General features: G+C 48.9%; 1 protein-coding gene across 3 annotated transcripts; it reads left to right on the forward strand.

Annotated features, from left to right (window-relative positions):
- The first annotated feature begins 62 nt into the window (after positions 1-62).
- Positions 63-27,945, forward strand: CORO6 (coronin 6). Of its 3 annotated transcripts, none has more exons than XM_066636578.1 (11): positions 63-425; positions 3,048-3,257; positions 11,683-11,805; positions 13,563-13,692; positions 14,273-14,454; positions 17,898-18,017; positions 19,868-19,972; positions 22,008-22,153; positions 23,775-23,832; positions 24,924-25,154; positions 26,827-27,945. In XM_066636578.1, the coding sequence occupies exons 2-11, from the start codon at positions 3,060-3,062 to the stop codon at positions 26,947-26,949; spliced, it is 1,416 nt and encodes a 471-aa protein (XP_066492675.1). In that variant the 5' UTR covers positions 63-425; positions 3,048-3,059; the 3' UTR covers positions 26,950-27,945. The 3 variants fall into 3 exon arrangements, with proteins under 3 accessions (XP_066492675.1, XP_066492674.1, XP_066492676.1); XM_066636577.1 differs by lacking the exon at positions 63-425 and adding an exon at positions 659-838; XM_066636579.1 differs by lacking the exon at positions 63-425 and adding an exon at positions 659-820.

Below are 27,945 nucleotides of genomic sequence, written 5' to 3' on the forward strand. Positions count from 1 at the left end.
CAATGGCACTCTGGGTCAAGAGCATTCTAGAGGAGCCTTTGGCGCTGGCGCCACAGCAGGGCTCTTGCGACGTCCTACGGAGTTGCAGTGAGGGAGGGAGGTCTCTTTTCCTTCCTCCCCTCTGCCAGGGCACTTCCCTGGGCGGCGAGAGGGGGGCCTCCCCTTTCTGGGGAGGGGTGGTGACCCCCCCTTGCAGCTGCTGCCCCCTCCCTTGCTGGGAGGGCTGGAGAGATGGTGGTGCGGCGGCAGCAGCTGCTCCAGCCGCAGAGGGGCCCCTGCGCCAGGCGCTGCGTGCCAGCCAGCCAGCCAGCCGGACGCAGCACGAGGCGCCTGCCCGGAGAGACAGCAGCAGGCTGGGCGCAGGGAGCGGGCAGAGGCTGGAGGCCGGCGATCGGGGCCCCGCACCACCGAGCTGCGGGGAATAGGTAAGGCAGGGCCCCCACTTGCCTCCCCCTGCGCCCTTGGAGAGCTGGGGACACCCGGTGGCCCCCGCAGTGGCTGCAACCTGGAGGAGGGATCTCCCTGAGCGCGCCTTGCCCACCACCCAGCCTCTCCTCTCCTCTCCTCTGCCCCCCCTCCAGATTCCCTCCCCCGCAGCCGCTGCAGAAGGTGGCTATATTAGGAAAGTGACCTCTGGTTGCATCGCCTCGCCTCGCCTTCTATAGCCGCCGCCGCACAGCAAGGGAGGAGTTAGAGCCCTCCTCTTCCTCGGGCCCATTGAGAATTCCCCCCCCCCGGCAACTAAGAAGGGGAAGGCTTGGGGGGGTCGATCCCCCAGAGTAGCATCGCCAACCCGGCGGGGGTTCTTGGCACACAAAGGGTGCGTTCACACGAGCAGGTGAATGCGTGTGTGTGGTTTCTTTGCATGAGCCTAGGGCTGGGGTGCATATTCGTGTTAAAGGTTTCTAGGTATGAGTGAGTGCAACTAGGGGGTGTGTGTGCTAATCTCTTCCCTGCATGACCCTGCAAGGGTGTTTGTGTGGGAGGGGGGTATTTGGGTTTGTCTATATCTGAGTGTGCACTCTCCAGCATAAGGAACTAGGGGCCAAATCCTGTCCAACTTTGCAACCCTGGTGTGGCAGTGCCAGTGGGGTGTGCACTATAACCTATGGTGGGTGGGTGGTTGCAGAGGCCTCCACAAAGTAAGGGAACATTTGTTCCCTTGCCTCAGGGCTGCATTGCAGTTGCACTGGCACTGAAAAGTTGGGTAGGATTGGGCCCTTGGACGGGTCATGTCGTCAGGAGGTGGTCTTTGTGTCAGCAAACCAAACTTGAAGTGCTGAGCAGGGAAAGAGAGCGAGAGATTTCCCCCCCCCCCGCACTAGAACTCGGTGCATCCGGTTAAATTGATTAGGCTGTAGATTCAGGTTGCACCAATGGAAGTACTTCTTGTTAATTTATGGCATTCTGTGCCTCAAAATGTGATAATGGCCAGTAGACCAGATGGCTTTAACAGGAGATTAAGTAAGTGGAAGTTTGGCCTATCAATGGCTAGTAACCATTAATGGAACCTCCATGTAAAACTGCAGTATACCTTAGTGCTAGATGGTGGGAACAAAGCCATCTTCCTCATATTCTGCTTCCCAGGAATGGACCTACATACCAGACTTGAATGCTCTGTGTTTGTGACTGATAGTACTCTCTCACTGTAAGTAGCCGTGTCCTGGGATCTTATATTTGCTATCCAGTTGTTTTTCTGTTCATGAAACTGAAACATTTTCTAATAAAAAGTTAATTTGTTTGGTCACTGTTGCAAATAGATTGTAGGACCAGATGGGCCTCATGTCCAGTCCAACCGTATAATTCTCATGTTCTCTGAATCAGTAGAACTCCTGTATTAAGGATATTTGCCAACATGTACATGCGCAACACAGTGGCTCAAAACATGAACTGGGAAGCCCCTGATTAGAATGCTAGCAGCCTCGGACTCACCACAGGGAAGCCACTCTTTCTCAGCCTGAACCCTCCTACCTGCAATATGGGAGTAATAATACTGACCCCAACCTCACAGGTTTACTTGCAGGGATGACTGAGATAGTTTTAAATAGGCTGCTACATTATAGGCAAATCAGGTTTTGGATGTATCTCATGTGAGGATTTGACTGTCTGTGTTCATAGCAAGACATTGGGGTAGCTCAGTGTCTTCAAGGGTCACTGGTCAAAGGACCCATACTCATCCGGGGGCTCATCTGGCCAGGCTGACCACTGAACCCTCTATTGGTGGCAGTAGTCGCACTATCAAGGGTGGGTGGGTGCACAATGTGGGGTGCAGTGCAAGAGGCTTTGCCCTAGGGCACCCTGCAATGTGGTGTTGGCAGCAGGTAAATGTATTGTAAACAAAAGAGTGTTGAATCGATGTAGGGGAGAAGGAGTGAGTATGAACATATATATCTATGTGTCATATATCTAACATGCTGTGGAGCACGCTTGGGGCAGTCAGTGCTGGCCCAGTGCTGGAGCCCACGCTGGGCCGGCACTAGTCGGAGGCCACCACCATGCAGTGTGTGCATTGAATGCACATCACAGAAGTGTCACATATCTCCTGTCCCACACGGTACCTGGGTGCGTGAATCAGCCTTGATTCTTTCTTTTGTTAAGTGTTTTGGAAGATTTTGCATTGAGCTGTGGCTTGTCGGCTCTAGTGCTTTTAAATGCTGCTGCCATTTGTACTTGGGTTTCCAATGTACATGATTCTGGAAAGATAAATCTACAACCCAGGCCACAGCCCCAAGGAGCTTACATCATCTAAAAATGTTTTAGTGGGGAAAGACAGAGGAATTGGATCCACTTGCCTATACCAACTGCTGGCAAGACATTAGTTTCACTTGCATAACTGAGTTAGGCCACAAAATTTGTCTTTTTCGGATGCTGTGTAGGGCTTGGTGGTGCAGAGAAATACAAAGGTAATAACTGTGTGTGTGTGTGTGTGTGTGTGTGTGTGAATATAACGTCTTAATTCTGCTAACAGGCAGAATTTCTAACCATCCTAGTGTGCCCCATGTCCCTCACTGATCCCTCTTGCTTTCTTTCTCCCACCTGCAAAAAAGAATTTCTCAATCATGAGCCGAAGGGTGGTGCGCCAGAGCAAGTTCCGCCATGTTTTTGGGCAGCCGGTCAAGGCCGACCAGATGTATGAAGACATCCGTGTCTCCAGGGTGACATGGGACAGCTCCTTCTGTGCCGTCAACCCCAAGTTTGTGGCCATCATCGTGGAGTCAGGTGGAGGGGGTGCCTTTATGGTACTGCCTCTAGGCAAGGTAGGTCACGTTTTGCTCAGGCACCTTCTTCTCTCACACCTGGGAGACGGTGCACAGAGTGAGGAACACCCGGGTGGTGGTGGTGGTAGTTTTGGCAGCAGTAACAACCATAATAGTTGTATGGTGGATTTAAGGTGTGAAAACTCTTTTGCATTCATTAACTCTGTACAACAGGTCTGTCAGGTAGGCCAGTAGAATTCCTCCATCATGTGGATGGGAGGGCTGAGGCCCCAATCCTATTTGACGTGAGCTGGCGTGCACTGTCGCAAACATGCTGTAAAGCACACTTGTGGCAGTCAATGCTAGCCCAGTGCCGGAGCCCATGCTGGGCTGGCACCAGTCAGAGGCCGGTTGGCCACCACCTGGTGCTCTATGTGAAGCACTAGGCAACAGAGAGGTGCATGGGGGGAGGCATTCCGGGGTGAGGGAAAGGTGGGGAAGTCATGGCAGGGGCATGGAGCAGGGCAGAAGTGGGCGGGACCAGCACAGAGTTAACTGTTTAGCTGGTGCAGAGTCAAGTAGTCCTAACAAATGTCCCCTTCCCCTGAGGAGGTGTCAGGAGCCACCCGCAACTGCCCCAACGGCCATAGGACAATCATTTCGACACCACTGCAGCCTTGCATATCGGGCAGCTCAGGATTGGGCTGTGTGGCAGAGAGAGATTTAGTTTGCCCTAAGGCTGCCTAATGAATGTGTGGCCGAGGGAGGCTTAAGCCAAGGATTTCCTGACTCACTCTTAGCCCTTGCGCCATATCAGCTGTCTTAAATTTATGACGATGTTCCACTTCAGGCAGTAGGCTGTGGCTCATGTGACTGAACATTCCTCCATTCAAAATTCCCCTCATATAGAAAATTAGCATGTCAGGGAAGAGGCTGCTCAAAATCCCTTCTCTCTTACGGCTAGCTTTTTTGTTACTTGGAATGTTTTAAAGCAGTCGTGTGAGCCTTGAACCACCATCTGGGGTGGTACAGTCCAAATGCGGCTTGGGACTAAGTCTCACGCTAGTACGTGAGTTCCCTGAAGCATTTGGTGGGCCACTGTGAGAGACAGGAATGGACTAGATGGGCCTTTGGCCTGATCCAGCGGGGCTCTTCGTATGTTCTTATGTTCTTACATTTGGAGCATTTCACATATACGGTGTATACTGCCAACATCATGCTAAGTGCTATACTTCAAAAAGGAGTCACACAAGCCTGCGTTCTCCCTCCACAGTGCTGCAGTCTTCCAGAAAAGCAGCACTTGCCCAAATTCTCCTTTTGGCTGACAATTACAGGCGCAAGAGAGTTTGTCTGTGTGCTGATTGCTCATTCAGCTAATCGCAGGGTGGCACAGTTTCTTTCAGGAGCGGGGACCTTCCCGCCTCCTGTTCTTGGGGCCATTCTTTGGAACCGCTAATATTATCAGGCAATTCTGCACCCAAACCTTCTCATGCTGCTTTTAAATCCTCCCCCTCTACTGAGGCAGAACAAGGTCGTGAGTCCCAGCTGCCTCTGCGGGGTCTTGTGTGTAGCTGATGAGGAGTAGCCATCTGCCAGTCTCCCTGTCCTGGGGGACAATTTTCTTCTCAACTAGGCCTTTGTGTTTATGGAAGGGGAGAGAGGTCCCACTGTCTCCATAGCAACCAGTAGGCCTCTTTCCATGTGTGCTGCCCCAGCCTCAGGGCATCTGCTGGGTGGGGGGCGTATGGGGCTGTCTTTTGCTTGGGGAAAGGGGAAGACATCAACACCATTGTGTCCCCATAGAGCTGAGAAGAGGACGCAGGTGAAAGCAAGGGGAAAGTGGCTTGGCCCTGTGTATGCATACAGCATCCCCCTCCCCATTATAAGAAAGGCATTCTTTCCAGATGAGTCTGAAGCCTTTAAAAGTCTGAGGGCCCAATCCTGTCCAACTTCATAGCGCTGGTGCAGCCACAGTGCAGCCCCAAGGTAAGGGAACAAATGTTCCCTTACCTTGAGGAGGCCTCCGTGACTGCCCCCCACAGCAGGATGCGGCGCATGTCCCATTGGTATGGCTGCATCAGCACTGGAAAGTTGGGTAGGATTGGGTCCTGAGTTGGTTAAAAGATGACCTTCAGACTGTTAGTTAAAGAACTTGCGATTGATCGTTCACCACTTTTTTTTGCCAGTGAACTGATTGATCAATAAATACTAAAGAAATGTGCAGATCATCAAGCCTACATTTACAGGTGCCTACTGAGATACTGAAAATGGTGTATGATGTTACCTATTGCTCTTTGTTAGAAGACAATGCTGCTGTTTTATGTTTTCTAACCCTTTTTATAGTGACACACAAGGACCAAAATAGCTTTGCATGCACACATGCTGAGAAAGGGAGTTTGTGTGTGTGTGTGTGTGTGTGTGTGTGTGTGTGTGTTTTAATGATCAGCCACACCAGTTGAAAGTGGTCCCCTTCAATTCATCCATTGAAGTTGTTAACTGAGTGTAGCAATTTTCATTTTTCTTCTTATGGCACACTGACCTCTATGGTCTTCTCTGTGGTCTTTGCCTCTTGTGATGTCACTTCCAGGAGACTCTTCCAAGTTCGGTGGCTGTGTTTTTACAGCAACTGTCTATAGCAGTGATTTTCAACCTTTTTCGTCTCATGGCACACTGACAAGGTACTAAAATTGTCAAGGCACACCATCAGTTTTTGGCAATTGACAAAGCACACCATGCTGTTGGTGGGGGGTTCATATCCCCCAATGGTCCTAATAATAAATTACCCTCCACCAAACTCCCGCAGCACACCTGGGGACCCTGGTGTGCCACGGCGCAGTGGTTGAAAATGGCTGGTTTATAGTAACAAATTGCCTGCCTGCCAGCAGAGGAAGAGTAACACACAATTCATTACTACAGACAGTTGCTCTTAAAACAGAGCTGCAAAACCCAGAAGAGTTTTTTTTTTTTGTGATATTCAATCACTGAGCTCCAAACTCCCATGGCACACCAGCAAACCTTTCACAACACCAGTTGAAAATTGTTGATCTAGTGCTTCAACTTTTGCTCTGTCGTTTGGTTCTTGTGCATAACCTTGAGACAAGCGTGGATATGCTAAAACTGACACACAGCAGGATCCAAATGAGCAAAGGGACAATTGTGGCCCAGGACAGGGTACCGCAAAGTGGTAGAACTCTCTGCCATTAGGCAGAAAGCTTTGACACCGTGTTAATTAATCTCACATAATTTCTATCTGGATGGTTGTCATTTAGCAGGTTCCAACTTTCTGTCATACCCTCAAATGACCAAGACGGTACTAGGGTATTTGGGTCCTGGAGGATTGTGTCCTTGTCTAATGTGTCCTAATCATTGGCATCCCTTGACATTTGTGTCTGGATTTGTTTGTTTGTTTTGCATCCTGGTTATTTGCATACCACCATAACTGGGCAGTAAACCCCATGTTATATATCCTAAGCTTCTCATTCTAACCTGAACCCTACCTTTGTGTTTTAAAAATAAAAAAGTACATCCAATATAAATATACATATATTGGCACGCAGATGTCTGGGATGCAAAAAGAATGGCACAAATATTCAAAATGGGATGCTTTTTGACTGGGACAAAGTTGTCTAGGATGCAGTGGTCCTATCACTGATGGGGTAAGATGAGGATTGTGTAGCTAAAGATTAGCTGTTCTGAACAGATTATCAACAGGCTTGAACATATAAACTTATATAAAATATATTAAGCTGTCTTCTGTTGAGTGGGGCTCTTAGTCCATCTAGCTGGATATGGTCATTGTTAACTGATATGGCCTGGTATGATATGGTCAACATTCCCACTCTGGAGTTTCAGACAGAGAAGAGCCTTTCCTAGACTTACCTGGAGATCCTGCTGAGGATTGAACCTTGGACCTTCTCTGTGCACAGTGGATGCTCTGCCACTGTACTGTGACCATCCCCTCTTGTATCCCCACCTGCACCCTTCTTTACTTTCTCCTGTCTAAATGGAATGCTTTCCATTCACTCCTGTGGATGAGACTGTATTGCCAGTCAGTCCAAACCTGTTTCCCACCCCTGGTCATGGATGGCATGGGTCCCACTGCCAGGAATTGAACAGTGATGAGTGCAGTGTGCTTGTGCAAAGGGAGACACTGCAACCTCCAGGTGTCCTTACAATATACAGATTCTCCCTTTGTGTGCATATTCATGTGTTCACACACATAGAATGGAGCCTGTGGAGCTGGACAAGGAGGGGAGCCTTCTCTCAAGTGCTCTCTGACTGTGCAAGAGGAGAATGGGGAGGCCGGGTGGAGCAGCTGGGCAGGTGGCAAACAGGTCTGGGGTGTAGGGCATCCCCCCCCAATTGCTGCCTATGTCAGCCTGACATGAGGAGCTCAGCCAGGCTCGGGGCATTCATGCTGCCATAATGACAGGCATTTTACAAGTATGAGAAGTGGCAGTAGGGGACCATCTGCAAGCTCAGATGCAGAGAGAAGGAGAAGGTCAGTCCCTTGCCCTCCTACACGCCTGTGAGGTGGCTGGCCCGTGGTTTAGAAGCTGGGGTTATGCTTATGCTGCGGCTTGGCTGCCTCCTCTAAGTAACCTCTAAGTAACCTAAGGCAGGCCCAGGTTTCCAGGAATGGCTCTTTGGCACTGAAACAAGCCAGAATCCAGTCAGGAAATGACCTCTGTTTCTCTGAGTCAGCTTGTTTTTCAGGGATTGTTCTGCGCATAGCGGGGAGTGGGTGTGAGTGTTTCCACATTGCTGTGTAAATCCAATCTGTTTGTTTAAACTTCATCCTGAAGTGGGATGACTGGTCTTGTCTGTGGGGGATGATGTGAGCACTTGCTGCCCCTTTCCTTTTGGACATCTCCCTAAATAAACATCAACATATTCCAATGTTGTTCGTTACTTTAATTCACCTTTTCAGCCGATCAAACTTGCCCAGTTGTGGGAGGGAATCTCTACTCAACAGGCTATGCCGAGGGGATGTCACTCACTGGTGGAACCACCTGGTTTGCACACAGGCAGTTCTTTTTCAAAGGGCTGGGAAAGCTCTCTCTTCTTGAGACCTTGGAAAGCTGCTTACCGGTCAGAGTAGATAGCACAGGATGTAGGTGGGCCAGTTTGCTGCAGGTAGTGCCATGTGTTTAATGGTCAATCCTCTTCCTCAAGGAACCTTGGGAATTGTATTGGTGGAGGTTTAGGTTTTCGAAAAGAGGATGCTCAGCACCATCAAAGTCTCTGGATTCTTTGGGGGAACCTTGACACATAAAGTGGTACACAAATTGATCCAGATTTGTAGCATAGAGATAGCCCAAGTCATTATTTGCATGGTGTGCCGAAGGGTATATATGTCACCTCATTCGGTTCCATTGGCATCATTAACGGTAGTGCCGGAGTTCAGCATTTTGGTACTTTTTAGTTACTTTAGTTTTTAGGTTACTGCATTTTGGTTACTTTAATCATATTGTTTGATTTCTTTTGTTTATGTGAGTGCAGAGTATATAAACTGCTGACTGTTGCTTCCCAAGTGCTGGAAAGATTATGCTGTACTGTTTAACCCTTGCCCAAATATCATCAGCCTGACATGCTGTTGAGTCTGCTCTGTGATCCACCTTGAGCGCAATCCTAACCCTTTATGTCAGTACTTTCCAGCACTGACATAAGGGCAATGCAGCTGAGGTAAGGGAACAAACATTCCCTTACTTTGAGGAGGCCTCCGTGAGTGCCACCCAACTGCAGGGTGCAGCACACGTCCCATTGGCACCACTAGGCCAGTGCTGGAAAGTACTGATATAAGGGGTTAGGATTGCGCCCTTTATTTCTCAAACCTTCCTTTTTTATAGCCTTCCAGTCAAGCCATGTCATCCCTGGTGCTGTATTCCTCCATTTGGCTCTTCTATCCTATATGTAGAGCAGGGGTTCAACTGTCAACTTTAGGGCTCCTGGGCCTTTAACAATTGTTTAGAGGAGGAAATTTCAGCAGGTACAGCTTCTCATTTCATAGACTACAAGCTGCACCTGCTGAAATTCACACAATTGTTAAAGTTACAGGAGCCCTGAAGTTGAAAGGTTGGCCACCCCTGACATAATGTTTTGTTTTGTTTTATACTTACTGAACTTAATTTTGCATCGGCTTTTCTCTCTGATTAATTGAGATACTGTTGGATTTGTTGCTTAGTCCTCTAAAATCCCTTCCACTTTTAAATCACCTGTGAATTACTTACAGGTACTAGGTGAGCCAAAAACTTACTGTAGATGCTGACCCACCTTTGGACCCAAGGCTGTTGGGGTGCTATAGAACCCCAATTACTACTTTTTTCTAATTTGTTTATTTTTTATAATCATCTTCCTCCTCATCATTATTGAGGGACTGAGAGCTACTCAAATAGTTAGTTACTGTTTCAGCTGCATCTTTTCTGGTCAGCCCTTTATTCTTGCACCCCATTGGCTCCATCCCCTTCCACTTTTTCCTTTCGAGTGCCTGGTGGTCCATATTCATCTGCCACTCTTGCTGCAATCCTGACCACACTTTCCTGAGAGTAAGCCCCATTGAACAAAATAGGACTTACTTCTGAGTAGACCTGGTTAGGATTGTGCCCTATGTCAGGCACCAACCTCCAAACGGTCCGTGCCCAAATCCCCTCCCACCTTCTGCGCCAAGTTGCCCACTGCTGGGCGTACTACAGCAGCTAGACAGATTGGAGCAGTTGGCTGGACCAAGACAGCTCTGCTCACAATACTGAGTGACTCATCTCGGGAACAATTAAAATGATGGTAGGAAGTTGGAGGGGTCACTTTTTCCATGGCTCAAGTTTCCAGCTGGGCTGTTTACTGAAAGGGCTGCATTAACCCCTATGAGATGCGGATGGCTCAAGGTCATCCAACCAGGACCCAGGCATTCTGACTTTCTCATGCTGGCATTATTCTGGTCCCACTAATCAGGGTTCAGAAGCTGCCGCTGATGCCAACGCTAGTGGAAAGGCCACTGCGTTTGGAATTTTATCTCAACATTATACCTTCCTTTTTGCCATATGGCAACACAGAGCAGCTTCTATTAAAAAAGAAGCAAAACCAGAAATACAATTTAAAAACTCAGCAATTAATTAAAGCAACTGCAAGCAGTAAAAACCAAACTCTCATTTAACAGAAAACCAGCCTTAATTCTGGTGCCCATCAGCCAGTAAACAGAACCAGTAAACAGATCACACAATTTTTATTTCCTTTTGAAGGAGCCAGACCTTCATGTGGAGCTTGAAGGAGGAGAGGAGCCACATATACCTTCCACCAATGGAAGTTTCACAGTGTCGGGCAACTGCCGAAAAGTCGTGTTCTTTGGCAGAGCCAATCCAATTCTCCCAGTGTGTGTCAAATGCCCTCAGATGCTGTGTGTCAAATGCCCTCTTCCCCCTTCTCTGGCCACATATCAGCCACCTCTCCCCTCTTTCTCCTTCTCCCCTGCTTTGAAAATGAAGAGGAGAAAGGAGCAGAGGAAGAGTATGAAGGAGAGTATACAGTCTTCGATGCTCAAGCCCAGGGGGTCAAATTTGGTTCATACAGCAGGCTGAATAGCTTTCATGATGCCTGCTGAGGACCAGAAATGATGTCATTAAGCAGGAAGTGATGACATTAAGCAGATGATGGCCAGAAAACAAGCCGTTTTCCACTTAGGAACTCATTAGCTGCCAATCAATGGCATACCCAGGGCTTCTGGCACTAAGGGCAACACCTGATGTCATGATGCTACCCAGCATCATGATGTCATCAGTGCAGTTGCACATCAACTGCACATCAACCTCAGGAAGCAGTTGGAGAACAAGCATGCGCTCGGCAGCCAGCTGGGTGATTTCACAGCCTCTGCTGCCAATGAGATAAGGGAAAATATGCAAATCTTGCTCATATTTTCAAGATATGGGAGAGCCCAATTATCATGGGTGGGAAACCCTTTCAGCAGTGACATCTCAGCACAGCTTAGCAGTTGGGGGCAATCAATGATGGTTCTGGGAGAACCTGATGGCCAGTTAAAGAGCTTCTGGGAGCTGCATATGGCCTGCAGGCCTTATGTTTGACACACCTGCTCTAGCCTATCATCTGCCCTGTCTCCACTCATCCTCTTTTCACCTCTTTTCTCCCTTACTCTTGAAATCCAGGAAGCAGGAGGAGAACAGGGGAGACAGCTGAGCAACCAGGAGTCCCCCTTTCCAGTCCACCGCCTGAGGCCAACCGCCTCAGGACCTCATGGTTTGGCCTGTCACACATTATGTATGCATACCAGATGTATAGCTTCTCATGGTTCTCTGGTTGGAATATAAATGTGTTAAAAACTTTCCATGACCTGACCTCCCTTTCTGAATGAGCTCGATGCCTCAGGGATGGCATCCTAGATATGAGACCCAGAAAAGCCTGTTTGCCTGTCTTGCTTTGTAAGTGACAGAGCAGAAGCAGGGCAGACTCTTATTAGCAAGAATTTGTGTGTTTACAGACAGGACGCGTGGACAAGAACTTTCCCTTGGTGACTGGGCATACGGCCCCTGTGCTGGACATTGACTGGTGTCCCCATAACGACAATGTCATTGCCAGTGCCTCTGAGGACACAACAATTATGGTAGGTGGGGCCACCAAGGGAGTGGAGCAAAATTAATATGTGGGTGGGGTGGGGTGGGGGTGGGAAGAGACCTGGGCTTTGGAAGTTTATCTCTTTTAGAGGGGGGAGGGTGCATGCACATATTGCCTGATTGGCTTCTGAAATGCAAGTGTTGGAATGAGATAACGTATATGGAAGGAGATATAAATGAAGGGTGCAGCATTGTGGGGGGCTTACAAGTGCAAGAAGTGATTTTATTGGTGGGGGACCACAACCAAGAAGAGTGAGGCTCGGGCTGTGGGGACCTGGCCCTCATTCGAATACTGTATTCCTAAATCTCTTCTCTCAAATATTCACAATTTTTTTTTTAAGTGCTACTCCTTTTCCTTGTGGGAGAGATAAGGAAAACTGGAGAGGGGTAGTATTAGTCTTCATTTGTGATGGGGCCCAGCTACCCCAAAACTTGGGGCAACCATTCCAAGTTCAGATTCCACCTCCGTCCCCGTGAAATCCCTGGAAAAGGCCACTGGGTCTGTTTATAGCCAAGCTGTTCGGTGCTCAGGCTGGCTGCTACCTCCCGGTGTAATGATGCGGCACTTTGGGCTAAGAATAGCTCTACCCGAGGCCTCACCACCTAAGAATAGTTGATTCTGTGCTGTTGCTAGAAGGGGAGTGTCTGTTGTAGTCCCCTTTTGAGCATGTGCAAGAGACCCAGGATTTCCAGGAGCAGCATCTTCGGTTTCTAAGGGCCTGATCCTGTCCCCTGCCAGCCATGCCAATGCAGCCTCACCAAAAAGGTGTGTGCTGCCAGTGGTGTAGCTACAAGGGGGCGATGCAGTAAGCACTGCAACATGCCGTTACTGTTGTTGCCCAGAATAGCTCTGAGTGGGAGGGGTCGCTTACATGGTGCGTTGCGGCACCTGCAGTACTTAATACGCCCCCCCTCACCCGTGGCTACATGACTGCGAGCTGCATTCAATGGTGAGGAGGCAACCCCCCAAAATTATTTTTTCTTCCCAGTAAGCCCTGAAGCTCCCTGTCTTCTCAGTCATATGCTGCCACTTTGGTGGTGTATGTCCAAGGAGAGGAAAGGAGCGGGACACATTGGACTGGGGGGAGGGGTTTAGGATCCAGCATGTGTCACTGCTGCTGGATCCACCCCTCCCTCCCTCCTCCTCCCCACCCCGGTTCCTCTTCCCAACTCAGTTAAATCCCCCAATCCATCCATTCCTCCCCCCACCCCGTCCACTCCCAACCCCCACTGCTGGTTTACCAGCTCCAGTGGGTGCAGCAAGATCCAGTGACAGAGTTGCTTCTCGCAGCAGTGCATGCAGAGTGGCCACTGATGACTCACTGCATGTGCCGTAGGCAACCCTTTGTCGAGGTTGGAAGTCACATCCACTGTCATGTCCAACTACCTTGCAGTCCAGGCCTGGATAGGCTTAGGCTGTAGTTCTCATTGACGTCTTGGAAAACTTCTCATTATTTGCCCTGATAGTGTCTGAAAACTTGCATTATGAATGTGTGGTCATAAGATGTGCATATGATACTATCCAGTCAATGGATTGAGGTTTCCTTCTTGTGGAATTCTGGTGGTTTTGGGGGAAGGGCATAAACAGGATCCAGAAGATGGAGCTTTGGGGGAAGCGGCAACCAAATTAGTTGAGTCTTGGTTCTATCGGAGAGGCAGTCCTCTGATCTTGAGCTGTGCAGCCCTCAACTCCTGCTGGGATGCTCTTGCCTTCTCTGTTGGGATCACTGCCTCTCTGTCCCACCAGGTCTGGCAGATTCCAGACTACGTCCCAATGCGCAACCTGACTGAGCCTATCGTGATATTAGAAGGGCATTCCAAGCGTGTGGGCATCATTACCTGGCATCCCACAGCACGCAACATCCTCCTTAGTGCAGGTAAGACTTGCAGATTCATTCTTCCACTAAGCCTGCATGGAAAAGACAGGCCAGTCTGACAAATTCTACCCCCCCCCCAGTCTCCTTTATGCTGCTTCTCTCCCACCCTTTCTTTGGGCCATCAGGGGCTTCTGCAATTTTGAGCAATTGACTTTCTGGAATATTCACTTTAGGATGAACCTGGCAAGTCAAAAATCATGGTACAGCCCTGCTGGGATTGTGCCGCTTCAAAATGTAGCTTTGAGTGTTGCATGGTAGAATTCTTGGGCTGTTTGCTTCGCCTGTCGGGGAGAAGTCCAGAGGTGCTTCTGGGAAATGGTCCTTCTGGGTGCAGTCCTAACCAACTTCCCAGCATTGGCATAGCTGTGCCAGTGGGGCACATGTTGCATCCTGCAGTTGAGGGGCAGTCACAGGGGCCTCCTCAAGGTGGGGTAATGTTTGTTTCCTTACCTTGAAGTTGCATCGCCTTTACCTCAGTGCTGGAAAGTTGGTTAGGATTGCACCCTCTGTCTTCTACGCCAGGTAGACTGGCCTGCTGAAGTCTCCTTTGGTCCTTTCTGAGTTCTGCTTACTCCACCAGGAGGTGACAACATGATCATCCTCTGGAATGTGGGCACTGGGGAGGCACTCCTGACCTTGGATGACCTGCACACTGACCTCATCTATAACGTCTGTTGGAACCGCAACGGCAGCCTATTCGTTACTACGTGCAAAGACAAACACTTGCGCATCATTGACCCCCGGCAGCATCTTGTTGTAGCAGTGAGTAATTGCTGCACATGGCTGATGTGCACATGGCCCTGCATGCATGAGCAGGCTCGCCCCCCCCATTTTTATTCTTTCCACCATCTGGCCAATTTGAAGCTTGCACAGATGTACCTGGATCCTGCAGACCCTTTACATTGGAGTTCCTACTTTCAGTTGTGCAAGAGCTGGTAGTGGATACTCCCTGCTGGTGACCATGGCGGGGGGGGGGAGCATTCTACACATGCTCAGTGGCTCTGTTTTTTCCATGTTACATTATTTCCACCCACTTATCTGTAGTAGGTAACTTATTTTGGTGCCTTGCCAATTTTATCAATGCGTAATAATATGCATGGATAAAAAGGAATAATAAATTCTTGAATAATAATCTTTTTCTACGTATGTCAAGGGTGTGCCTTGGTGGGTTTGGGGCCTGAGAAACTTTGCTGGAACTGCTGTCATTGTCACTGTAACAGGGTGTCAGAAGGGTGCTAACGAACCTGCCTTCAGTGACCTTTAGTCTGGTGCCCTTCAGGCAGAGATGTGGCTGAAGCCAGGCGTTACATTTTAAGAATGGTGGGGCTGTTTTGAAAACACCTGTACTACAACCAGTGGCATCACTAGGGTTTTTTTTTCACCCTGTGTGGAAGGCCAGCACATCAAACCTCCTCCTATGCAGTGGGTGTGGCAACGCCCTGGGCAGTTGGCGTAGTCATGCACCATCGCCCTGCTCTGCTCGTCTTTTTGGCTATAACAATTGATAGAATAGAGATATTTCAGGTGGATTGTTTTATCGCATTTTGCATGAAATTACGCATCGAATGATATATAGCATGATGGTATTATTCAAAAATACCAAGATACTAAAAATTTTGGTGAGTAGTGGGGTCGCCCCCCTTCGGTGCAGTTCACACCCTCCTAGTGACACCACTGACCACAATTGCACCATTGCTCCTCCAGGGGAAGCTTTGCTTCTGACTATCCCTTTGCCAAATTTGTTCCTTCCTGCCAAGGTGCATGTTACCAAAGGTTACATATTTGGTGCTTGCACCCTTTGAGATCTCAGGTATGAATCTGAGCCAGACCCATGCCTTACAGTACAATCTGGTGCACGTCTGCGCAGAAGTAACCCCCACTGTGTTTCACTGAACTTACTCCCAGGAACGTCTGAATAGGATTGTAGCCTCAGTGCCTATAGCTGGGGATGCCCTCTCTCCTGGTGCCCTCTCTTCTTATCCTGGGTGCCATGCTCCCAGGTGCCCCATTCCTTCCTGTGGTATTCTCATGATGTACAGTGAACTGTAACATGGATTAAATTTGGGTTAGAAGGGAGAGTGAATTTAAAGGTGAAGAAAATGTAATATGCCGATGGAACCGCTCCTCACCTTCAGCTTTGTGTCTAAGCATTACAATGTGTTTTTAGTCAACCAAAACTGTGTTCTACAAATTTACGAAGTAATTTAAAAAAATTGTTAGTTGACCCTGTACATGAAACCAACTGAGGTAATCATTTAGATGGCAAGGTTGGTCTGCCTCTGTCTGTCCACTTCCACCTCTCCTCCCTGGATGTGGAAAGGAAGAGGAGAACAGAATGGAAGAAGTGGGAATGGGAAGAGTGGGAAGCTTGGATGGTCAGGGTGCTCTAGCCCATCACTCGCCTCTCCTCCTCACTTCCTCTTCTGTTCCGTTCCCCTCTTTTCAAATCCAGGAAGCAGGGAGTGGTGGCTGGTTGTCCACCCGGTAAGGAGGGGGTAGTATCTGGTGTGCTGTCTCAGGCCACTACTTGGTTTTGCACCAGTCCTGAAAATCACATTTTATCAGTTGTGTTTTTTCACAGAGATTAGAAAACTGTTGATTTGGCTTACCCATTTCAAGTATCCAAGATGTGGAAAGTGCCATTGACTAAGCAACTCAAGGGCCCAAACTATGAAAGAGGTGAGGATTCCAATTTGAGTTTGTAAAATGTGGGTGTGGCCAGTCTACAGTCTGTTGCCACCTTTTTTTAAAGCTCAGTCTTCAGATTCAAGTTCAACAGTTATAAAATTTTTATATTTCTAGATTTGATTTCTTTTCTGGTTCTCTCAAGGAACACTGGTGTCTTAACACTGGAGTTAAGTGACTCTTCAACCACTGAATGAAGTTCTGTAGAGGACTGGATCCAAACATCCCGTAATAGATAAAATTTCAGCGGTCACTATCTTCCCTAAGATTAAATTCATCTTTCACACCTACCTGGGTTACAGATGTAAAAGTCCAGGAATTTGAGAGGCACCTGCAATTCTTCCAAAACTGAAATTCTATCAAATGAACTTAGAAAGAATTGTCCCAATATAGACAATTTTGTCGCAATTGTCCCAGTATAGACAATTTTGCTCAGTTTTTGTCCAGGCAACAATTGGTTAATGTGTAGACACAAAGCATCCTCCCTCTTAAGCCCAGTTCTGTTCATGTGTGTTTGGCGTCCTTTTCATGAGCACAAAGGAGTGCACCTGGGGAAGTGATCCCCCCCCCCTTTTAGGGACAGCCTGGGCAGATAAGACCTCAGTTTCAGTGTTGAGCCTGTTGTGTGGATGTGCCTTCCAGGCTAGTGGGAAGGCACTTGTCCTTCTCCTTCCCTCTCCAAGGTGGTGTTGTGCAGCCTTGTGACTGACCTGTACTAACCATTGCCTGTGTGTGTTTCTGTTTGGTCTTAACCTGTTAACTGCTGGCCACTGCTGTCAGGAGAAAGTCAAGCCGCACGAAGGTGCCCGCCCCGTCCGGGCCATCTTTATGGCTGATGGCAAAGTCTTCACCACTGGTTTTAGCAAGATGAGTGAGCGGCAGCTGGCACTTTGGGACTTGGTATGACTCAAGACCTTGCTGGTGGGGAGCTGGGTGGGAGAAGGAAATGTGGGGTACATTTGTGTGTGAGCTGTCCAGACCTTTGTATCCACATGAGAAGGGAGGAAGAGTGGAAGAGAGTAGGAGGAACATGCCTGCCCACCTTGGAACTTACATCCCCAGTCTCCAATGCAAAGTGCCAAAAATCACTTCTGTTGTCTGGGGAGAGATCCTAATTGCCAACCAACCAGGCTTGCCAACAGGTCCACAAAAGGTGATGACCCCAAAGAAACGTATCTTTTTTTGTATGGCATGTCCACACATGAAAGAAGCAACTCTGTTCCAGTTTATACAATGTTTCCTGCTTGGTCACCACAGGCGACCAGGGGAAAAAGACTGGGCTAAATTTCAGCTCCAAATCACCCCCCTCCCCTTTAGAGAAAATAACATGAAATAAGGGGAGGGGACAGGATGTGCACACAGCCTGAGCATACACATCTGTCATCATGAGGGGCCAGTGGGGGGAATACTATCCAAATCTGCCCAGTGAGAAATGACCCTCCTCCTCATCTTGCTCCTCCTCCTCTCTTCCTTCTGTTCTCTCTACACGCTTAACTCTTTTTTTCCCCCCTGCTCCTCAGGAAAGGTTTGCACCCCATGAAGGGATGAGGCCCATGCGGGCCGTCTTCACTCGCGAGGGACTCATCTTCACCACAGGCTTCACTCGCATGAGCCAGAGGGAGCTGGGCCTTTGGGATCCGGTAGTCAGGCTGCATGGAGTGAAGTGTCCCCGGACCCCCTCCCTCTCCTCCCCTCTTGCCCTGGGAACCTGGGCGTTCTTCCCAAGGCTGGCAGCTCCTTGGGGGCTGAAGTTCAATGGCCTTGCAGCCACAAACATCAGCCATTGAAAGAGGTGTGCATACACGTGCACACCACATGCCAAGGCAAGCTAGTTGAGGAAAGGGATTTGCACACACATGGGAATGCAAACGTGCATAGACAAGGGAAGGAACAAGATTTTGCCTTTGTCATGAAGATACTGTGAAATCTCCCATTCCTTCCAGGGCCTGCTGTGATATCACTGGATCTTGCCCAAAAGATTAACAAAAGAGGAAGGAAATGATTTGACAACCCCTCCCAAGGGCCTGATATCTGAGTAGGTGAAATGTGGAAGGCAAGGCTAGGAAAAGTTCCCACCTCCAAGTCGCATCTCCAAGTCGGGCAGGAGGTCTGGTCTAGAGGGTTGAGCCTCCACTTGCCTGAAGATAACATCTGAAGGTTGCCAGTTCGAGGCTACCGGCACCATGAATGGCGAGACCTTGAAGCAGCTGACAAGCTGAGCCGAGTTATTCACCTGCTCTTTGGAAGGAGCTGCTTGTCAGCCTGTGTGGGAGGAGGCCAGAAAGTGATACAGACCGCAAAAGTTCCATCTGAAATGTTGTGTGGTTCTTGAAAAATAGAACCTTTCTTTAATTGTAAAAATCCCTATGGGGATTTAAACAGCCTGCCTATGTAAAACCGCCTTGAATTAAAGTCTGAGGAGAAATCTGATGACCAAGAAAGACGGTATATAAATACCTGTATTATTATTATTATTATCTTCTTGACAATGTTAGTGCTTTGCCAGTTGCCGTTGTGGTGTTCAGTGGGAGATGTAGTCCTTCAGAGAACGAGACTCAGCAGGGCAGGTGGGATGGCATGAGAATTACATCCCCCAGAGTGCATTGCAACAAGACCAACTGGCCACAATGCCCTTCACAGAGAGACAACTGGACTTCTATAGCCCTCTTCTTCAGAGGACGCTAGGTTCCCGAGTCCTGGAGTGCAGTGGATTTGCATGCAGAGGGAGGATTGTGGTGGAGTCCACAGTGCATGCTGGGAGTCCTGTGGTTCTGAGAGTGCAAAACAGGGGTGGGCAGTGTAAAAAAAGCATGTGGGATATATGAGCTATGAACAAATGGAATGTCAGAGGCTACAAACAGTGGTGAAGGGGAGAGGGCTGTTTTTCCAAGAGAAGTTCCCTTAAAAAAACAAGACTGGCTTCCAGTCTAGTCCTCTTGTCCCACTCCTTTCCTCACTACCCTGTTGCCAGAGTGGGCAGGTTGTGGCAGTGGGTGCTATCCCCCCTAAATGAAGCATAAGCCAAAGCCTGCCTAGAAGGGTGCTGCAGTCCCAACTGCATTGAGAAGCAGCCCTTGTTATAAGCTCAAAGGCACTTTTGCCATTGCTTCACCTCTTCAGGGATTGAGCATCAAAAACATTTTGAAAAGAGGTACAGATCAGAGCAGAAGATGCTGAAGGGTGTGAGAATGTATGATGGTGAGAGAAGATTGGGTGCCTTTTTAGCTGAAGGAATCGGGTTCATGCTGAAGGAATCAAGACTAGATGGCTATTGGGATACCTCCTAACTGGGATTGATGTTACAGAGGGAGTGTGGCTAACATCCCTGACTGAGCAATCTCATGCCCATAGGCTGGGAGAGACTCCTCCACCTTGCAGTGAAAGATGCCAGCCTCTCTGAAGTTTGGGGATGTGTGGTTACTATGTCAAGCTTGTGCCCAGCCCACTTTTGCCAACCATGTCCTGAACCCTTCCTTCCTTGTCCCTGCAGAAAAACTTTGAGGAACCCATTGCTCTCCAAGAGATGGACACAAGCAACGGAGTTCTTCTACCCTTCTATGATCCCGATTCCAGCATAGTCTACCTGTGTGGCAAGGTAAAGGGGGAGGAGGGCAGCAGGCATTCTCTCGGGAAAGTCTTCCCCTGATTGAGCACCTCTCTAGAGCTTCAGACAGAGAAAGGTCTTTTCCAGTCCTACCTGGAGATGCTGCCAGGGATTGAATCTGAGACCTTCTGTATATAAAGCATGGGCTGTACCTCTGAGCTACAGCCCTTTCCTGACCCTTTGTTAGGCAAATTGCTGGTCAGGAGTCCAAGATGTTTCATCACTGGAAAGGACTGGTTAGGAGATGGTCTCCTGATAGTGGAGAAAGGGTGACACCCCTTCTGCTGAGCCCACCTCTCTCTCTCTCTCTCTCTCTCTCTCTCTCTCTCTCTCTCTCTCTCTCTCTCTCTCTCTCTCTCTCTGAGAGTCTGGGAGAACTATGCACACTGATCTCTTGGGGTTCTTCTGCCTACAAGAGTGCCTCTTAGCCCCCACTTAGCAGCTTGTAAATAATATATGTCTACATGATACATACTTGCAAATGTATAAATAAAGCAAAGGCATTAGCAAAGGCAAATTGCCAGGTAGGCCTTGTGTGCTGTCTCACTCAGAGGAAACAAACCCTGTAGCACTGCCCCTTCTCACACCTTGAGAAAACGAGGAACATGCCACACTGATGGGAGAAGTGGGGCAGGGTTTCCTTGGAGAGAAACTGCCCTGGTGTGCCTGAACCGAGGTAGAGGAGATGACAGCACAACTGCTTGCAGATTCAATGGGCATCTGGAGAGGGGACATTCTTCAGAGCTGTCCCAAAGCAAACACTGGGACCCTTTGCAGCTCATGCAGAGCCTGAACTTTCAACTTAAGGAGGTGAAAGCCCCAATTGGGGGGGGGGTCAAACTTGACGCAGAAGCCTCACTGTAGAGCACTCCATTGAGGATGGCCAAGGAGGTCCATGTGACGGATGTGCAGCTGATGGGCCTGGACCACAGTCTGTTCCATAGCAAAGGACGAAGAGATCTTTTTTCTCTGGGGGCCCTCCAGCAGCACGGAGGGTGAAAAACTGGAGGAACAGCTCCAGAAAAGGGTAAAGATGCAGGGGGAAAGGACCTGTAGGAATTTGAGCTGGAGAAAGTGCAGCCTGCACCAAACTGAAAGTGGGCCAGCGTGCAGAGAAGGGGGAGGAATGGCCACCTTATAGACTTTGGGACTTTATGTGCACCCCTCAAAAAGAAAATTCAAGAGAAGAAGCTGGAAGTGCATGAGACAGAAGGAGAAGAAGTTGTAGGCTGAAGAATGGGAGTGAGGAACAGACCCCTCCCTGCCAGACCCTCTCATGTGTGGCTAGGATCAGAACCATACAGCTGGCCATACCCCAGGAGCAGGCTCCAGCATGAAGTAAGCCAGAAGCCTGTGAGTTCTGAGAGGTGTAGCAGAAGAGTCTGAAATCTTCCTGCCACTGGTCAGGATTGTGTCCTCCCCAAATGCCTGGGATGCTGGACTGAAAAGAAGCCCATGGATTGGCTCTGCTTATCTGGTTGAATATGCTGGAGAAAGACTTGTGGTGGCCTCGGATCTGCAGTTTGGGTGAAGGCACATGTTGGGTTTGCCGAGAAACTATGAGAGGGATGAAATGGGACCTTTGCCCCAGCTTGCCATCGAGAGAAAATGTGATTGCAATTTTTGATTGATCTTCCTGGCAGCGTGTCTGGAGAGGAGCAGGAATCACTGTGGATGTGGAATTGTGCTCAGCCTTAGAAGAGACGCAGCCAGTGTTTGGATTATTCTCCTGTGGAGTGTGTGGGGAACTTCACTACTGATATCCAGAAAAATGCTGGGCCCTGTATGAGTAGGTACCCAGCAGTGGGGCCTCAGCATTGTTGCGATGTAGTCTGTGTGATGAGATCAATAACTTTAGGGGGAGACAGTTGGATAGAGGTGAAAGATAAAAGATGGGCCAATGGAAGACCAGTGAGGAGGTTATAGTAGTCAAGGTGAAAGATAACTGGGGTGTCAATGGCTTTGCAGTACTGTGCTTCCCCCTCCCCCACATACATAACCACCATCCTTTTGTGTTTCTGTGCAGGGGGACAGCAGCATCCGGTACTTTGAGATTACAGATGAAGCCCCCTACGTCCATTACCTGAGCACCTATAGCAGTAAAGAACCCCAACGAGGCATGGGTTGCATGCCCAAGAGAGGACTGGATGTCAGCAAATGCGAAATTGCCAGGTAGAGCTTGAATGATAGCAGGGAGAGGGTGGCTGGGTTGCAAGTGAATGGACCCCAAGATTAAGCTCTGGGGTCTGGAATCAGGGTCTCTGGCCTAGGCACCTGACTCCATGTGCCATTGTGAATATGTGCAGACAGAACTTCTCACCTGATCTCAGCAGCGACACACTGGAAGTTCCTGGAGGGTGGGATTGCAGCTTTCAGCCCAGGTCAGGTGACTGGAGAAATCAATGCAGTCCCAGCTGGCTGGCCCTACAAAGCAATTGACTCTGTTCTGACTCCCCAGTTTGAACATCTGACAGTGCAGGCTGAGCTGCTAATGGTCTACTTGGCTTCTTGGTGGCCTCACTGCCTCCAGACCACCAGTCCTTACACCAAGTGGACTAGAAATTCCCCATCAGTGATGGGGAGCAGTGATAACAAAACAAAAGCACATAACACTGCTTTCTGCACTTTATTTTTGTAAAACAAACAAAAATATCCAAAAATCTGTGAAAAATAAAACCATCTTATTTGGTTTTTATTTACTATTTAATGGGGGGGGGGGTGCGGGTGCATGAGTAATTACTGTGGTTGCATCTGCTGGCACTATACCACCCATCCCTATCTAGTACACTTTTTAAATCGATTATCGTTTATAATTATAGTGTAAATTTTGAATAAAAACACATCACCGCTTTCTGGATTTCTAACTTTAGAAAGCACTGAAATATGCAAAAAAAAAAAAAGCAACCCGCCAGTTTTCTCCCACTTCTGTGTGCCATGAGAAATAAGTTAATGAAAAAATTAAAGCATTTTGTGAGTCCAAAGGACCATTCCTTAGAGGAGGGTGCCTGCTGCATCTCTGCCTGATTTACTGCTCTGGCTTTGTAGTCTGCTGGTGAACCCTTGCAGGGGGCTGGTGAGCCTTCCTTTTCTACACATCAGTTGCAATTTTCTCTCTCAGTCCACTTGTTGCAGCAGTGCAGAGGAATAACCTGCGCTCCAAGCAATGGCGTACCCAGGGGATGTGCCACTTGGAGCAGCAACATTGTGATGTCACGCAATGTCATGACATCGTTGCGATGTTACTTCTAGGTTCTCCAGTTGCTTCCTGAGTCACAAAGCGGCTGGAACTTGTGGGCACTCACATCAGCACTTGGTGCTCCCTTCAAGTGGTTCTCAGGGCACGTGCCCAGGTGTGCCATGCCCTAGATACGCCATTCCCTCCAAGGAGGATGCCTACTACATTCCTACATGAGTGGCGTTACTGAGCCAACAGGTCACAGCCTGGGACTCCTAGATAGTCTGCAGTCCCTCTCTCCAACCAGATTTGTTGGCTTTCAAGAGCAGCAGGTAACAGGTTCAGGACAATTAAAAATTTCTCTTCTGGTGCAAGGATTAAGGTACCAGAGCATGGCAGACAGGGTCCCTGGTCCTTACTAATAGGGGCACATCTCTGTGCGATATCTAGAAAGCCTTGGATCAGAGGCAAAGCTTGTCTTTCAGAGGAGGCCATCCAGAGCAAGGGAAAGTCCCTGTAATGAAGGTTGAAGGCCCTGATCATGGGTAGGTGGCCATGGTTGTTCCGTAACCCAACCTCACGCACCCCTTCCTTCTCTCTCCCCTGCCCCCAAACCAGGTTTTACAAGCTGCACGAGCGCAAATGTGAGCCCATCGTGATGACAGTGCCACGAAAGGTGAGTTGGGCTTGGGCCATGGCTCTGTGGAAAGGACATGGGGCTGCTAGTTGTGATAGAAGCGGACAAAACAAGAGCACCACCTGCTGGCTGCTAAGGCAATTGCAAAAAAAAGCCTTCTCAAGGCACTTTTGTGATGTTCAGCTAACGCTATTGTAGTTTGCTCCTCTGTACCGTTTTTGGGCCAGTGGCATAGCTAGAGGGGGTGCAAAGGACTAAGTTTTGCAGGGACACTCGCTGCGGCATGCAGGCAGCCACCCCCCCTTTGGAGCCATTCCAGGTAAGGGGAGCAAAATGAAGGTGAATGCCTCCATTTTGCTCCCCCACCAGGAATGGCTCCAAAGGGGAGGGGGAGGGACTGTTTGCATGCTGTGGTGAGGCTCCCTGCAAAACTTTAGTCCTTTGCACCCCCTCTAGCTACATCACTATTGGGGCATTGCATTCGCACAGAGCTGTGATTTCTCTCTTATTCTTCAGGTGTCTGTAGACTGAGGGTGATCTACATTTTCCCTGCTTAGTAAAACCTGATGGGTGTTAAATGAACCCAAGGATGCCCACTGTCTTAAGAACAGGAGGTGCCTTGCTGGAACAGACCAAAGTCTTTGCAAGAATCCCTGTTCTAGGTAGTCCCCCAGAAAGAAGCTAATGACCCACCAGCCTCCCTTCTGCCCATCCCCCTTGTAGCTGTTCCACTGTGGTTTTCCTGCTTAGAAGGAATTAAAAGACTGGGAATCATTCCTATTTTCTCTTATTAACCTCAGTCACCACACCCAGAATGCTTCTGAAAAAGTAGGTGAATTAATATTGGCCTAGGAAATCAGGACAGAGGAGCTCACCAACCCGCTCCCTACTGAGGCAGGCCATAGATCCATCTCATCCAGCATTGTCTACTCTTCATTCATTGTCTCGGGCAGAGAAGCATCTTTCCCAGCCCCGCTACTCAGGATCTGAGCTACACCTTTCAATGGACTGGGACTGGTACTCTCCAGGGGCAACTCAGTTTCTTGTCTGGAACCAGCAGGTGTCAGACGAACAATTCACCCTTGACTCATGGGCCTTCTCTTCCCCCTCTTCTTCCCATACCCTGGCAGTCGGACCTCTTCCAAGATGACCTGTATCCCGACACACCGGGTCCTGAACCAGCACTAGAGGCTGAGGAATGGTTGTCAGGGAAGGACGCCGAGCCCATCCTGATCTCGCTGCGTGACGGTTACGTCCCTGTCAAGAACCGGGAACTCAAAGTCACCAAAAAAAATATCCTAGACTGCAAGCCCCCCACGGGTCCGCGGCGGAGCCAATCCACTTGTGAGGCCAACTTTTCTGTGAGTTTGAGTTCACTCCTTTGAGCCAAGGGATGTGATATTGGGTGGAGGGGGAGAATGAGCTTGATGGAAGGCTGGGCTTCTGTTATTTGTTAGTGCTATGCAGGAAACGAGGCACTCGTGCCTAGAGTGCATGCTAGAGCAGAGTTAAGACTATAGCTGCATTTGGTAGCAGTTAAAGCAATAACCTCAGAATGACCATGAAGGCACTTTAGTGCTGTTCAGTTAACTCTAAAGTACTTGGGTTAAAATGGGAGGTATTGATGATTTTGGAAGGAGTAGTGGCGTGGGGGAAGGGGGTTACATTGCCCTGGGTATCACACCTTGTAGTCTTGTCACTGTGTGCTTGGCCAGACCCATCTTGGAAGCAAAGAAACTCTGTACAATATTGAAATCCGGCAGGATTTCTGAATTTCAAATACTGTACTTGACTGCAAAGTTGCAGATCTTCTTTCTGAAAATTGATTTTGAGGATGAGGTTTGTTTTAAAAAAAAACAACAAACCTAAAACCAGTTAATGAGACTTGAGTATCAACATACAAAAGGAAACTATTGCAGCACTTGAATCTTCTAAAATAAAAACCCAGCAGTATTCTCTAATTAGTAATATTGAAAAAACAACAACATTGAATTAGTTAAATATAAACTGACTCATCTGACTCAAATATAAATATTCTCATCTGCTTTAGAATATCCTCCAAAATTCTTTTAAACTCTCTTGGCAAGAGGAGGCCTTCCTGGAGGTGGGTTGCCTTGGGCAGTCTGAAACAGTGGCGTAGCTAGAGGGGGATGCAAAGCTAAGTATTGCAGGCACCTGAATGCCAGCAGCCCCTCACCCTCTCCCTCCCCTTCGGAGCCATTCTGGGTGGAGGGAGCAAAACAGAGGCATATCCTTCCTTTTGCTCCAACTGCCCAGAATGGTTCTGAAGGGGAGGGGCTGCTGGCATGACACATTCAGATGCCTACAAAATTTAGTGCTTTGCACCCCCTCTAGCTATGCCATTAGTATGAAAAGCTACTTTCTGTGATAAGAAGACCTGGATTCCTGATTAAGCCTGGGGCTGTACCTTTGTTCATCATTGTATGATCCTCCAGGATGGACTTTTAAATAGTTTGAAATGTGTATTAGCCCAAGAAGATGGTAGGGGGAAAGGATAGAAACATAAGGAGAGCCCCGCTGGATCAGGCCAAAGGCCCATCTAGTTTAGCTTCCTGTATTTATTTATTTTATTTTTCACATTTTTATACCGCCCTTCCTTCAAAGAGCTCAGGGTGGTGTACACAGCTGCTCCCCTCCTTTTATCCTCACAACAACCCTGTGAGGTAGGTGAGGCAGAGAGAAAGTGACTGGCCCAAGGTCACCCAGGAAGCTTCATGGCTGAGGGGGGATTCGAACGTGGATCTTCCAGGTCTAAGTCCACCTCCCAAACCACTGCACCACCCTGGCTCTCACAGTGGCCCACCAAATGCTTGGCCAGGATAGGATGATGGTGATGGGGAGAGGCAGGAAAAATGTTTTGCAAATGTCTTGCTACCGCAGGGAGTTAGAAACTTAAAAACAACAACTATACACACATATACACACACGCAAGAAATGAGAGTTGAGATTTTGAGACTACTGCTTGAACAAGGCATGCAGAACCAGTCTCTAACCATCTCACCCCTTTTGCAGCGCTCTGCCCTAGAGGAACTTCTGGAGGAGATCCGGGCCTTGCGACAAACTGTGCAGGCTCACGAGCAGCGCATCTCTGATCTGGAAAACAAACTGTGCCAGTTCACCAATGGAACGGACTAGAGTCCTCCAGCTGCACCCAGCACGGCCTCCTCTGGCACCCTGGATTCTGCCTCAGCCAGCATCTTCCTTGGGAAGCCTATCAGCTGCTTTCTCTCCCACGACTCAGTGGATATTTATAAGGGCCCCTGCTGGAAATGGCTCTTCAGCATCAGGGATAGTTTCTCTGCCCAGACCCCCCCACCCTTGCTTGGAATGGTCTCCCCCCTTGCTCTTGGGCTGCCTTGGGCTTGGCATCACAGGCTGGGCCTTGATGGGGAAAGAGGGAGCAGGCCATCACTTGGACACCTGCCTGGGGGGAGTCCAAGTGGGGTCAGAGAGGTCATGCTCCAGCCTCTCCTGACATTCATCTTTCTATGTATGGGGGGGGGGAGGAAATTTGGGCTGCTGACTCTCTCTAGCCCACTCCTCCTCCCCAGAATGGGACAAGAGTTTAGAGGCGTGTGTTTGTGTGAGTTTGGGGGTGCAGGGAAAGGAAGGGCTGGGATGTTCTCTGTAGGATTAGATGTCTGTTGAATTCAGATGCTGCTGAAGGTTGAGTGGGGAGGGGACAAGGAAGTGGGCGTGGGAGTCAGGCCCTGCAGGCGGGGACTTGTTGGCCAGGGGTCAGAGGAGCAGAGGTGGCTGAAGGAAGGATATGAATGGGATGCCTTGTGAATGTCTGGCTGGAGCCACATCCATTGCCAAGTGGCTGCTTCTCTCCCCTGTAGCTTGTAGGGTGGTACGTACCCCACGTACTGCCCTCATATATGCAGGGGGTAATCTGTCTCCTGCCTGTTTAGGGGAAGAGGACTAGCAGTTCTCTCTCCCTCAGGAGGCTGGACATGAAATATTGCCCAGGTTTGCAACAAAGGGCCAAGGAGTGAGGATTCCTGGGCGTGTGTGCAAGTGGGGTGCCCCCCACCGCTCGCATTGCAAAGGTTTGCCATGTGCTGGGGAAGGAAGCAGGGCCATAGTTCATTTGCATTTGCTGATTAAATATATGTGCATTTAAAATTG

This window comes from Tiliqua scincoides, chromosome 8, assembly GCF_035046505.1.
Source record: "Tiliqua scincoides isolate rTilSci1 chromosome 8, rTilSci1.hap2, whole genome shotgun sequence".
In the NCBI taxonomy this organism is placed as follows: Eukaryota; Metazoa; Chordata; class Lepidosauria; order Squamata; family Scincidae; genus Tiliqua; species Tiliqua scincoides.